Below are 15,185 nucleotides of genomic sequence, written 5' to 3'. Positions count from 1 at the left end.
CAGACGATGATCTTGGTGAGTTAAAATCAGTTCATTAATTTACTGGTATTTTCACCGTTCTATGTGTTGGATAAACCCTGAAATGCAATAAACATCTAAATCCAACCTCACTTAATTAAATATTTATTTCACTGCTAAATTGTTGAAACTGCCCTCTGGTGGACAAAAGTGACAAAAATTGATTAAAAGCTGCTAAATTGTTGAAGATGATTTGAATTAAATAGATGGTTGAAATAAATAGAGGAAGATTTGATTCAAAGCTGTTATGTTGTTTAACTGCCCTCTGGTGGACAAAAGTGACATTACGTGTAGAGGAAGAAATGATTCAAAGCTGCTTAATTGCTGAAACTGATTTGAAATAAATTGTTGAAATAAATAGAGGAAACATTTATTCAAAGCTGCTTAAATGTTTAAACTGATTTGAAATAAATACATTGTTGAAATAAATAGAATAAGTCTTGATTCAAAGCTGCTTAATTGTTGAAACTGATTCGAAATAAATAAATTGTTGAAATAAATAGAGGACCATATGAATCAAAGCTTCTACTGCATATTTATTTATTTTTAAATATGATTGAAATTTGGAATCTGAAAATCAGGAATTCTATATGAGACAATAACCAGCAAAAAATGTTTTAAGAAGTACCCTCACAGCATGTAAAAGTGCATTAAATCGAAAAAGAGTGTTGAATAATAAAATGTCAAAAACACTAAATGAAAGCATTTTTTCACAAGATAATCACAAGAAAGTACAGAGGTACATTTCACTCACCGTGTGCTCCCTCCAAGCTGCTGTAGGCGTGCTCCTCATTTTCTGTTTCCACAGAAAGTAGAGTGTAGATGCTCAGACGAATGTCAGTGTTTCCTCAGGTGTTGGGATTTGAGAAGGTCCTCACTGGAGGAGGAGGAGGAGGAGGAGGAGGAGGAGGAGAAGGAATCACCTTCCCAGTAAGGGCTTTCACGTCTGTGATGTTTTCTGCCTGCTAAAGTCCATAGAGAAAATCAACGATTTTACATGACAGCACAGAGGAGTTGTTAAACCATTGTTGCCTCCATCAGTCAGTTCAGTTGTGATGTCTCGTGTCTTTGGTGTTTCATTCTTTCAAAGAGACACACATTTGACAAATGTAGCAGCAGCAAAAACAAAGGAAATATTCACTCGTTAATAACATTCAGCTTCCAGTCAGAAAATGCTGTCTAATGGTGAGATAAAGTGAAAAACATATTTTTAAAGATATCTACACACACTTTGTAGTGGATCTTTGACAGAGGAATACAATTTTAAATTTCCAATCGGAATTCAAATGGAATTAAAAAAATGACAGAGCGGATTTTGAACTGAAACTATTTTACTGCAAAACCTAGTCAAAAGACATTTTTACCTCATTATTCATCATGGAAGTTGTTATAAAAATCAGTATAGTTCCTTCTGGAGCTTTGATTTCAAAAAAGGTACTCCTGATGTTAAACAGTTTCCATGTTATTATTTGAACAGCTGAGGAATTGTGACATGTCATATTTGGCTTTGACTGAACATTTCATTTCTCTCGCTTTGTGGGAAAAAAAAATATCGGGATATATATCGTATATCTCGATATTCAGTCTAAATATATCGGGATATGACTTTTGGTTCATATCGCCCAGCCCTAATACTCCTCTATGTGACAGTGGCCTGCTCTGGTTATGCTGAGGCTGCTCAATGACAGGTTCCATTCACAACAGGTTTAAAAGGGCTTGAATGCCTTCTGCTGAGGCAAGGAATCTACTGACCTCTCTTTACATGCTCTCTGCTGCGGCCCGCTGGCCTTTGTGTCACCCGACAATGATGGCACCACGGCACCACAGCCAGGGAACGCCTCATTGTTCACAGTGGCCAATGGGAATGCAGAAAACGGACGTTTGTGTGATGTGCGAGTGTGTGTACATGTGGACAGCGATGGAGAGATTGAACATCTGCTCTGTGACGAGGGGACAGTGAGGGAACGTCACTCAAAGAGACAGCCAATCAGACGGAAGCTGTTTGGATTTATGCCAGGGTTTTTAGGCTTGTAAGACCTTAGTACAAGTGGCAAAAGTCTGATTTTTTTTTTAAAATAGAAAAAGTCAGCTGAGACGAGATGCCCTACACACCGTCTGGCTTTTTCTGTGACCGGTTGATCCGGGAACGAGAGAGGAGAGACGGAGAAGGATCTCTGAACAAACCACTGCGCTTCAATGGTCAAGACTTCAACACCCTGAGACAGGAGTGTCTTCACAAGAAGAGTCTGTTTGAGGATGACTCTTTCCCGGCCACTGTGGAGTCTCTGGGCTTCAAAGAGCTCGGACACAAGTCCACCAAGGTCAAGAACATCGTCTGGAAGAGGCCCAAGGTATGAGGAGGGGAGTTTGGCCAGGTTGGCACAGGGAAGTTAAAAAAAAGAGGGAGTGGATCACACATGGGAGGTGGGACTGTATACTTTTGATATGTAATAAGTGAGGTCGTCATTACCAAAACCTACTTTCAATAGCATGTACAAAGCTCAAAAGCTGACATGACCTTTACCTTGTGGGTCTCTAGAGGTCACTGAACTAAAATTTCCAACTCGGAAACTCGGCGCAATCTCACGTACGAGTTAGGATTCCAAGAAAGCAGCCACAATCCAAACATCGCTTCTTTTACCGCTAATAGCACTCCTGTTGAATGTGATTTCTGCTTGTACACATAGTACGGTTTGATTTATATCCATAAACATGTTGCTACGCTGAAATACCATGTGCAGCCTTGTTATCCACTGGAATTGTTAACAACAGCCAGCCTGGGATACAGTTTTTTGCAACTTCTCTCTGGAACATGGTGAACTCGTCACTCCCAGCTCCGAGTTCCAATGTAAATGGAACACAGCAAGAAAGTCGGAGCAACCTCACCAACACCAACACCAACACCAACACCAACACCAACACCAACACCAACACCAACACCGATTCCATCCACGATGGCTGCCGCGACTACAAACACTGCTACCTTTACTGTTAAAATGAAATTCTGTCATCATTTTTCATAGACAAATCAGTCGCACGTAAAACAAATATCTATTTAGTGCCACGGTTCTCAAACTGTGGCACGTGTACCACTAGTGGTACGTGAGCTTCCTTTGGTGGTAATCATGAATACTGTTCTACTGTATACAGCAGGGTATGTGACTGGAGCGAGGTAGAAAATAACAAAATAATAATAATACATTAAATAGTAAGAGTTATACCTGGCTCCATCTTAACCCTAGAACACTATCGCTCAAATTCAAAACACCATCACTAACGCTGAGTTTTACCCGAGATAATAAATACATCCAAATAAAAAGTACTTGTAATCAAAATATATCAAAACATAATAAAGTTCTAAATTGTAGAACTTTATTATCTTCTGATATTACTTACAATGGCTAGCCCTCGATACATTTACGGTAACAAACCGTAATAACAATATTTTTGTTTGTGTTGATTTGTGGAATGATTCACCGTTCACATTAAAAACACATTTTTTAACCAAAATGAATCTATTACATAAGAAAACATACAGAAATACCTCATTATGATTTGACAATCAGTGGCATGGAATCGATTGGCGGGTCACTGCTTTAGACTTGTGTCTAACTGATTTGAGTTTATGTCTTTTGTTTGGCAGGAAATTTGTGAGAATCCTCAGTTCATTGTGGGAGGAGCCAGTCGGACAGACATCTGCCAGGGAGATCTGGGTAAATTTCCCTCAACTTTTAGTGAAGTGTGAACCTGTCACTCTGGAACAAATATTTGAAATGAAAACAGTTTAAAATGTACAGAGCCAAATTATTCAATCATTGCATCCATAACTTAATACCTGAGTTTCAAGGCCTGTTTGGAGCAAATAAAAGGAACGAAATTAGAGCTGCAACTAAGGATTAGGTAAAGGATTTCATAATTGATGAATCTGTTGATTCTTTTCTCGATTCAACCTGGAAATTATTATGTTTGTCAAATGTCTTGTTTTGTCCATAAACCAAAAAATATTCAGTTTTAATGATTCATTCATTTGATTAATTTATAAACCTCAAATTTACACAGTTTCAATCATCAGTTATTTCAATCCATAGTTTCTCTCCCAAAACTAAAATAAATTTTTATTTCACACTGGTTCTCACTTTACACGTTTCATAGAAAAACAACAATCTACCTAATCCTAAGCCTTGATTATACATTAATGTATTCTTGACTTGGTTTTAAATTCAATATCTAAAAGAAAGTGCAGGACACTTTGGTGAACGAATATCCCACTGATCCCCCTGCACATGGCCTCCCCATAATCTGCTTACTCTTTTGGAAGGGAATCCATCCAGCAGCACTTCTCATTGTTGTCCCGGTCACAGTGAGAATAAAGGGGACAAAGGTCCTGTTAACCTGTTCACTGCTGAAACACACACCTGGACCATCAGGAAAACTGATGTCGTCAGCGCTCAGGGCCGATCTCTTCCTCCTGCAAAACAAAATGTAGTCATGAGTGAAGTCAGTCTTTACATCTGTGAGGTAAAAGGCACCAGAGCAGGACCACAAATTATTTTGGAGGCAGCTTCCATTTCATTGCTGACAGAATGTGCATAAATCAAAGAAAACACCAGTCAGACACGTGTGGGGACATTGTGTCCACTGTATCTGCTGAATACATTTGCTTTTTTTCAATTCTAATAATAATAAATAAACAGAGTAGACGAGCTCCTCACAGCCATGTGTATATAGAGTAATTCATCATTTTTGTGATTTGATTGATTTCCTGTGTGCAGGTGACTGCTGGTTGTTGGCCGCCATCGCTTGTCTCACCCTGAATGAGAAGCTTCTGTACCGCGTTGTTCCTGCAGAGCAAAGCTACTCAGAGGGATACGGCGGCATCTTCCACTTCCAGGTCAGGAAATTATAATAAACTTCCATGCATTCCTTCATTTCTGCACCTTAACGTCACGTTACTCCTAAATTAAAGGCCCAGTGTGTGACATACATAGACTGTTTATAGAGATGGAACGAGTCAAAGGCAATATGACTGTTGTTTTCTGAAGGCTCACAGGATGTTCTTCAATGCTGTTTCTTCATTCTTCTCCTTCAGTTCTGGCGTTATGGCGACTGGGTGGATGTCGTCATCGACGACCGCATACCAACCGTCAACAACCAGCTGGTCTTCACTAAGTCCGCAGAGAGAAACGAGTTCTGGAGCGCCCTGCTGGAGAAGGCCTACGCCAAGTGAGTTTGACCTGGCAGGTTTTTGTGTCTGAGAAGACGTTAGCTGTGAATTTGTCGTAGCAAAGCAAAGGCGTGTGGATGAGTCATCATCAAAATAGACAGTCGATCACTAAAATAGTTGTTAGTTGCTGCCTCAGTTATTTTAGTCAAGTAATGGACAAAAATAGCTGCTAACCAATAAATTATCAATTTAATTCATTGAAAAATAACCAGGAATTAATTTGTTTAAATTGCTGTAGCCCCCTGGTGGGTCGTAAAAGTACTGCAGGTGGACTTCAAGAGATTGTTCATTGTAAACCAATTAAAACGTTTAACTGACAAATTTGTATATAATAATCACACAATATTTATAGTTATTCAAGCTTTTTTGTGTAAGTTTTAATAACAAAGAAATTGTCGTAAAATCCAATTCCAAATCTTGGGTAAAATGAAGTAAAAATAACTTTTCATGTTTTTACAGTGTAGCACAGAGGATTCAATATCATATAATTAAAAGTTTTGGAAGATTGTCAGAATTTAAAATGGTCCATGGGAATGGATTTGTCTAAATAAAAGAGATGTACATCCATCCATGAGCTATACCACACTTTGCCAAAAGTCATGAGGGGACATTGGGTAAGTGAAGAACACATCAGGTCACCAATCGAAACATGCAGCAGAGCATGCAGAAGAACACTGAGGTACCAGGCCAGAATTGAACTTATTGATGTAAATGTTATCACCTCTTCTCTGTCCAGGCTTCACGGCTCCTACGAGGCCCTCAAGGGTGGAAACACCACAGAGGCCATGGAGGATTTCACCGGTGGAGTCACAGAGTTCTACGAGATGAAGGAGGCTCCTAAAGAGCTTTACAAAATCATGAAGAAAGCTCTGGAGAGAGGCTCCCTCATGGGCTGTTCTATCGATGTGAGTCTGTGTCAGAAAGTGAACACGTTCAGAGAAAACATCGGGCCTCAACCACTGGAAGGCACCAAAAACAAAAGCTTCAGATGGTTTTCATTTCCTCTCCTTAGGTCCCAATCCTAGTCTATGCAGATTAGTATTGTGCTGGTGTCTGGTCCGCAGATTATTTAGGCCCTGTCCACACAAAACAGCATGAAACGTAAAGGATTTTTGTCTGCTTTGACAAAGCTAATTAGCTAGCTAATAACAACTAGCATTCTAAAAATGGCCATGGTAAAGTCATTTATTTATCAGGATCTATGTTTTATCATTGTTCTTAGCCCTTGACGTTAACGTTATCGTTATTTTGATTTACTTGCAGTCTCTGGTTCCCGCTCGCCTTGAGACTCGCACCGCGACTGGACTTGTGAAGGGTCACGCCTACTCTGTGACGGCAGTGGAGGAGGTAAAACATGAGGAGGTTTAATAGGCCCAAATCGGAATTTTAAGCATACCCAGATTCTTTTTTTTTTTGGCAGTCTGGACAGGTAAAAACAAAAATCGGATTGGTTCGGTTGCAATATATGATGTAAACAGTTGGTCAGCAAAATCTGAATCTATCTAAATCTAAACAAGGCCATAGTTACATTTAATCCCCTGAATTAAATGAGAACGGGCAAGCAGTTTATTCCCAAAACAGGTGGTTCATCAAACATAAGAGTCAAACTTTAGGGATGAGCAGGTGAAGGGAAGTTGCAAATGCAGGTTGAAACAAGAAAGACAACCCAGAGGAGGAGGTGAAGGCATGAAGAAAGGTCAAACGGAAAAATACCTTTGAACACAGGAAACAGGACCAGGACAGCATGGAAATCTCTGAACAAGATGAACTGAAACCAAGAAACAGGGAGCACAGGGAGGGTTAATCAAGACACAGGTGAATCACATTGGGGAGGGGCAGACAATCAAGTTTGAAATATTAGACAATATTCTTACATTTTCTTTTTAAGAAAACAAAATCAGCAAATGGTTTAAGAAAAGTTTGCTTGTCTAGAATTCTTTAAGACAACTATAATTTCAAATAACCCTAACCCAAATGTCCTGGGGGCCAGTGAGTATCTAGTGTGGCCAGTAGGGGATTTTCATGATGCAAAATAAAAAAACGGAGAATGACGTCATTATAATTAAATGACGTGGGTCTGCGAGTTTGTGACTCTGCTTTATAATATTATATAACAATGAGAGAAGAGAAAAAACAACTCCCTGTTAACAGAACCAGACTCAAAGATGGGCAGCATCTGCCTCGCCTGATTGGGGTGAAAGGAAATTGGGAGACAGAGGAGAGATGAAGGGGGGGAGAGGTAGAGACAGAAGAGAGAATTTGGTCAGGATAGTTGTGACATGATATTTTTTATAGTATTATAATACTTTTAGTGCTCATGATGTACAGGTCCTTACTTTCAGCTGCCTGTCAAACTGTCTTCACTTACAGAAACTCAACAGAGCGTTTGATTTGCTTTTCCTGCTGCGAAAATATCGTCTTCTCTCAGGAGTCATGTTTGTGTTTTTGTGTCTGTTTATGTAAAAACTCATTCTAAATAAACAGATTCTGGTTCTCTCTGTTTTTTTTCTTGTTTTTTTTAACGACAGTGTAAAGCGTTGCAGGCGTCCAAAGTTCGTCTGGTGCGTCTCAGGAACCCGTGGGGTCAAGTGGAATGGAACGGTCCATGGAGTGACAAGTAACGAGCTTTTAACCGTCTTCACCCATCACTTATGTCATAATGTGATTTTTAAAAAATGATTTCTGAGTTACAGCGCCACATACAGACCAATCAATATACTGCAGTGTTTAGAGTCATTTGGGGATTTTGTGAGCATGAATACATTTCATTTTTTTTTTAGCCTAGTTTTTCGTTGACACCAGAACAGGTCTTTGACATTTCTTGTGATATTTGTGGTTTTCTCCTCCTCCAAGCTCTAAGGAGTGGACCTCACTGTCCAAGGATGAAAAAGAGAAGCTGCAGCACCAGAGTGCCGAGGACGGAGAGTTCTGGTCAGTGATGTGCATAAACAACTTTATGATGATTTCCCATTTAAAAGTAAACCAAATGTACAGGAAAATTAAATTAGCCTTTTACAACTAGCTTTACATAACCTACTCATTTATCTTGCATTTCAATTGTTCGTTTTCATTTTCTGTCTGTATCCAGGATGTCATTCGAGGATTTCAGGAAGAACTACACCAAGATCGAGATCTGTAACCTCACGCCTGACGCTCTGGAGGACGACAAGATCCACAAGTGGACGGTTTCTATGAACGAGGGACGCTGGGTGAGAGGCTGCTCCGCTGGAGGCTGCAGGAACTATCCAGGTAAAAAAAACAAAAAACAATAATAATAATAAGCAGTGCAGCAGCGACACAGAAAGGGTGGAAGCAGGAAAATGTTCAAAATGTTTGATTTGAAACAAAAACTTGATAAGTTTACGACAAGAAAACATCCATCCATCCATATTCTACTGCTTTATCCTCCACATCAGGGCAAGTATATACAGTTCCCTCCTTTAGTATTGGAATAGTGAGGACAATTCCTTTATGTTTGCCATAGACTGAAAACATAAGATAAACATTTCAGCTTTTACTTCCAATTGTGAGTTTGAGAGAAGATGGGACATCAATCATTGGCCACACCACACTTAGTGATTCACTTTGAATTTGGTCCTCATTGTTCTGCAGACACTTTCTGGACAAACCCTCAGTATCGCCTCCGTCTGCTGGAGGAGGACGACGATCCCGAGGACAGCGAGGTGGGCTGCACCTTCGTTGTGGCTCTGATGCAAAAGAACAGGCGGAAAGAACGCAAGATGGGAGCAAATCTCTTTACCATCGGATTCTCCATCTATGAGGTGCCGCCTCTCATGTTTCCACACAGTATTGACACAAAATGTCCTCATATGAAATTTCATTTAAAGGTCCAGTATATACCATTTAGAACAGGGCTCTCATCTCGTCTGGCCAGTAGGGGGCGAGTCAATTGAAAAATTAAAGATATTTCACAGAATTTCAAAATAAAAGTGTCTCGTGTTGACATGGAATGATGTTTGGTTGCCACATGAAATGGACTGATTTAGAAGAGCTTATTGAATATGCTACTTTAGGTGTATAATTAATTTAAAATAGAAAAAAGTTAGATTTAAAAGTTGAAGTAAAGTTTAGATTTTAAAAGTACCAGGTCAGTAAAAATACATACGTCCTGTATTTTATGTCCTCTTTATTGACCCTGATTTTGTCTCTGTCTCTTCACAGGTGCCCAAAGAGGTGAGGGAAGTTTGGAGTTTTTAATCACTATTCTGACTTTTTCTCTTTCTTCACATATATATTTGTTCTTTCTCTATATTTTATCGATATAAGATCTGATTTTACTCACCCTTCCAGATGCACGGGAACAAGCAGCACATGCAGAAGGACTTCTTCCTCATCAACGCGTCTAAAGCTCGCTCCAAGGCCTACATCAACCTGCGCGAGGTGACCCAGCGTTTCCGCCTGAGCCCGGGAGAGTACGTCATCGTTCCCTCCACCTACGAACCACACCAGGAGGGAGAGTTCATCCTGAGAGTCTTCTCAGAGAAGAAGAACACCTCAGAGTGAGTGGGGGAGGGTGATCACCATGGTGTGTGCTTCAGATGCTCATTTTGTCCCATTGATCCTGTGTCTCTCAGCAGGGCTGGGTATTCACAATTATTGTTTGGTAAATGAATGAAAACATCATTTATGCATGTTGTTGAAAATGTAAACACATAAATCTTCGCTAAAAGTTTGGACAAATTCTGGAAATTTGTTTTGCGGAACCCCTCCAAAAATCTGCCGTGACCCATAAAATAAACATAAAATGAACATCATTTTCATTCCTCATAAAATTTCAAAATAAGAATTCACATTTTTCGCCATTTACAGTTCATATAAACAGGAACACTTTGTGGAAACATCAAGCCCTCAGTGACTTTTCTTAGTTTTCAAAGATAAGAATGAGAAAACTACTTCTACTTCAATACCCAGCCCTGTTTGTTTATGTAAAAGACAGAAAATACCAAGTTTATCACAGACATAGTTGTCTTTGCCTGTTTCTGAGGGTGAGTTTGTTGTTTTTGTTGTTGTTGTTGTTGCTGTTGTTTCTGTTGCTGTTGTTGTTATTGTTGCTGTTGTTATTGTTGTTCTTGCTGTTATTGTTCTTGCTGTTGCTATTGTTGTTATTGTTGCTGCTGTTGTTCTTGCTGTTGTTATTGTTGCTGCTGATATTGTTGTTGCTGCTGTTGTTCTTGCTGCTGCTGCTGTTGTTATTGTTGTGGCTGTTATTGTTTCTGCTGTTGTTCTTGTTGCTGCTGTTGTTGTTGTTGTTGTTGTTGTTGTTGTTGTTGTTTTTGGGGTACTTGGTGGGAGGGACACAAGCCACCAAGAGCAAATCACGTTAACGGCAATTTGATTTGTAGAGCTGGAAGAAACCGGCCGCAGTTCGAAGCTGTTATGGAATCTTTTTTAGGACAAGCCACTTCAGATCCGGGCACGATCCGGTAAAACTCTCAGAGTTCAGTGCTGCACACTGAAGATTCAAGAAACATCCATCATCTCCACTGCCCTGACACTCACAGGAGGACCGGTCAGCACGTGGCCTGCGCTCTGATGGACAGAGACCTGGCTGTGAATCAGACAAAGCACACACAAGTCATTTTATGCAAATTCAACACCATTAATAGCAGTAGTTTTAACTTTGAATTGGAAATCAGGTAGGTATCGGTTATTACACAGAGTAGATTAGATATGATCGAACATTTACGCTTTAAAACTGTAGTGCATAACTTTTCAACCATCAAATGTGCTCTGAGAAATCTGTTTCTCAGTTCTGATCTTGTGTCACCTGGTGACATTCCCGTGCTGCACACAGGAAGTGATTTGTTTGACATCGCGACAGACGAAAGCATCAGCAGTATTGTGCTAGTAAAGTGACGTTTGATTGGATAAACACTTCTCGACTCCTCTTGCCCCTGCTCTGCTGCTGTACACACACTAATGCTCCCTCAGCTCTGACAGAGCCTTTTTTCAGATGCAGCAAAAAAAATCATCCAAATAACGTCAACAAATAACAAACAAACATCAACAAAAGTTACGCACTGCAGCTTTAAATGTAATGAAAGTCAGTGAAGAGAAGCAGCAGGTGGCGCTGTCTGAACTAACCAAACACATTTTATTCACAGCTTTGAAACATTGATGAAGTAAATAGACATACTGTGATTGTTGAGGCTTGTGGTCCAGATGTGATGTTGTTGTCACCATGGTGACCGCTGTTTGTTGGTCTTCATCCAGGGAGATAGAGAACAGGATCGAGGCCGATCATCCAGTGGTAAGTATCCTGTCTTTATTCTTTGATTATTATTTATTTATTTGACCGTAAACATATTTGTTATATATTATTATTATTAGTATTATTACATGGTTAATGGTTAAAAAACAAATACCTTTGTGTTTCCAAAACCTGGAAATGGTGACATGTTCCACAAGCCACTTCCTGGCAGTAGCAGGAGCAGGCAGACAGGGGGAGACAAACAACAAACAATTTACATTTTACAAATACAAATACACATTAATCTGAACTAAAAGGTTGGGATAATTTGTTGAGGGACCCATAAGAAATGTCCTGTGACCCGTCTGTGGGTCTCAACCCAGTCTTTGGGAACCACTATTTTAAGAGATGTTGTCTAATTATAATTGTATGGTATATTTATTCTAATGAATCCAGTGCAGGTGTAAATGTGCTCCCTGTGCTGATAACAGATGAAATATTCACATTCATGTCTTTCTCTCCTGTCTTCGTGTCTCTGTCTCTTCTGTGACTCTGTGACGCTGCAGCCGGCGCCGGCGTCAGCGGGAGAAGAGAGTGAGGACGACCAGCAGTTCAGGACCATTTTTCAGGAAATAGCCGGAGACGTGAGTTCACAGTGATGTCCCCGACACTGTGGACATGAACTCAGCTTTTACAAATGGACAGAGAGAGAGACCATAATACTAAAATACTAGATCACTGCATGTTTTACATTACTTTTATCATATTAGTTTTATTGTACAATAATATGAATATGAATTACATCTAAAAGTATATATGCATGATAGATTATAGATTAGATTAGACCTTATTGGTGCTAAACTGGAGATATTTCTTGTTACGGCAGCAAAAAAAAGATGAAAATACACCAAAAAAATGGAAGTAGAATACACGTTAAACATCTCTTTGTCTCTCTCACAGGAAATGGAAATCACTGCCAATGAACTGAAAAATGTTCTCAACAGAGTGATCAGGAAACGTGAGTTTGAAGCTTGTCACTGAGTAATGAGTATCAAAGGAGTAGAATAGATGTACTTGATTAATCTTCATTAATTCACCATAAAAATACAAATGAATTAAATGAGGATGAGGAGTGTAATGAAAATCTCTCTGTGTCTGTGTCTGTGCTCCAGATAAGGACCTGAACACCGAGGGCTTCAGTCTGGAGAGCTGCAGGAGCATGATTGCTCTGATGGACGTATCCTTTGTATCGAGTGCATCGGTCGTCTGACGTCTTGTCGTCAGAGACTGTGAATGTCTGTGTCTGTGAGGAGCCTTATTTTCACAATGCATAGAAACAAAATGGGATAAAAAACCACCATCCGGTTTTTAAACCACGTTTTACACGGTAAGACATTTACTTGTACGATTGTGGTCTTAACTGCTTGCGTTCAGATGGACGGGACAGGTCGACTCAATCTGCAGGAGTTCAGACATCTGTGGAATAAGATCAAACAGTGGCAGGTAGGGGGCGCTGGTCACCACAACAGCTTCACTATCCATCTGTAAAACACATATAAATAATTATAATATAAAAGTAAATCCTTCTGTATTTCAGGGAATCTTCAAACACTACAACGCTGACCAGTCCGGGAGCATCAACAGCTACGAGATGAGGAACGCCATCAACGACGCAGGTAATCACACACACACACACACACACACACACACACACACACACACACACACACACACACACACACACACACACACACACACACACACACACACACACACACACACACACATACATGAAACATCTTAAAGGGTCAGTTCATCCAAATCACACAAAGACAGACTTTACAACTTAGTCCATTATATATACATATATATACATATATATATAAACAAACATCATAGTTGGAACAGAAAATAGTTTGATGAGGGTGAATTAAAAATAAAAATGAATGAATGAGCACAAAAATGGACACATCTTTTTAACATCACATTTTTTTAGTTTTTTTTAATTAATATCTTACCTTGTGTTTGAGTAGATGCTCGTATTAGAAACAAATCCTGTTCCATTATAAACAGTGTGACTGGGCTTAGTCTTAAGAACAGTAGGGAAAGTTTCACTCTGTGCCGCAGATGAACCCACAGCCTGAACTCACCCTCTGAATGTTCTCGTCACTGTACAGTCATGTGTCTTGTGTCCCGCTCAGGCTTCCGTCTCAACAACCAGCTGTACGACATCATCACCATGCGCTACGCCAACGAGAACATGAACATCGACTTCGACAGCTTCATCAGCTGCCTGGTGCGGCTCGAAGCCATGTTCAGTAAGTCAGCGCTGTCAGATTATTGTGCTTTGTTTCAATAGAACCTGGATTATACAGAGATTATGGATATGTGCCCCGTTGCGTCGTAGTGCACCAGGAAGGGTGATGAAATGGTGTAAAGATGTTTGGATGATTTTTGTCTCCAGGAGCGTTCCAGGCCTTTGATCAGGAGGGCGACGGTACCATCAGACTCAGTGTTCTGGAGGTGAGCAAGGAAACTGAACAACCACAAACACACCAACCCTGCAACCCCTAAATTGATTGTACCTTTTCTTTGTCCTGTGTCTTGTGTCTTGTGTGCAGTGGCTCCAGTTGACCATGTACACCTAGAAAGGCTCCTCCTCTCCCAGGTGAACTCCACTCCACACGAGGACCAGACCTGCCAGCTTTTACCTCAACATTCAGTGTATCTGACCACTGTTCACTCTCATCCACCTCAACTCACCTCCTCCATTTTACCTTCTCTCTTTTCAGGCCTGTAACATTTCCTTCATGAAAATATCAGTCTCCTTTGCTTTGTTTTTCATTTTCAATTTTTCTTTTGACCATGTACCGTACTTTTTCTCAGGCATCAAACACACACAACCTCCTCTTTCTCAGTCACGATACCTCACACAGCTTCTCCTTCACACACTTCACTGTTCATCTCTTCATCAACCAGAGCAGCACTGGCATCTTCTCCTGTCTCTGCTGGACCATGAATCCACATGGTCACTGTCAATAAAACAACACACCTGGACTTGTTGTTGGCCTAGCGTAGCATGTTGGCGACAATGTGGCAGTCACTCAGCTGTGCACGTGGATGGATGAGACTCCAGAACCAAAACTATGGAGCTGAGACTTCTAACCTTTGATGAGCACCGATGTTTTTAAAGGTTCAACTATGGATTTGAGATAAATATGGCTACAGGGGTTTGACTGCAGCTTTTTGTGATTTTTCTTATTAAGGCTTTGGTCTCATGAGTGTATACTGAATTTTTAACCATTTCAATCTAATAAACAAACGATGAATACCGCTGTAGTTATTGACATTTGTTATGATATTTGGTTTTTACTTTCTTTACTTACTGGCTAAAAACTGACATTGTTTTGTAGAAGACGATTGAGGCGTATTAAAGGTCCCATATTATGCAAAGTCAACTGTTTAATCATTTAAATAAATTTGGGACTCTGGAGGTCAGCAAAGTGTTGAAAAAGATGACTCACTCATGTTTTTGTGGTCCTCCTCAGTCTAAGTACAGGAGATGAAACATGCGATGTTGACTTCTGCGCTCACTGGGACGTCACATTGTGCTAAATTCCTGGAATTGTTGTCTCGCGGAGCTCCGTTTGTCCGTAAAACACACAAGAGTGCTGGTGAGGGCAACGGCATCCAAAAACCGGAAGTCCATGAAACGTTCTATTCTTGGCTTCA

General features: G+C 40.1%; 1 protein-coding gene across 1 annotated transcript; it reads left to right on the top strand.

Annotated features, from left to right (window-relative positions):
- Positions 1-2,117: 2,117 nt before the first annotated feature.
- capn3a (calpain 3a, (p94)) lies at positions 2,118-14,101 on the top strand (the record flags this gene model as incomplete). The annotated part of the gene is made up of 21 exons (XM_083910404.1): positions 2,118-2,369; positions 3,662-3,731; positions 4,791-4,909; positions 5,108-5,241; positions 5,979-6,147; positions 6,506-6,589; positions 7,771-7,859; positions 8,096-8,173; positions 8,331-8,491; positions 8,855-9,024; positions 9,425-9,436; positions 9,554-9,762; positions 11,477-11,513; positions 12,020-12,097; positions 12,414-12,471; positions 12,626-12,699; positions 12,888-12,956; positions 13,051-13,129; positions 13,655-13,771; positions 13,918-13,976; positions 14,075-14,101. The coding sequence occupies 21 exons, from the start codon at positions 2,118-2,120 to the stop codon at positions 14,099-14,101; spliced, it is 2,145 nt and encodes a 714-aa protein (XP_083766530.1).
- Positions 14,102-15,185: the final 1,084 nt, after the last annotated feature.

The sequence above is a fragment of the Microchirus variegatus genome, assembly GCF_963457635.1.
Source record: "Microchirus variegatus genome assembly, chromosome: 2".
NCBI classification, from domain to species: domain Eukaryota; kingdom Metazoa; phylum Chordata; class Actinopteri; order Pleuronectiformes; family Soleidae; genus Microchirus; species Microchirus variegatus.
This window is presented reverse-complemented; position numbering and strand designations above follow the sequence as displayed.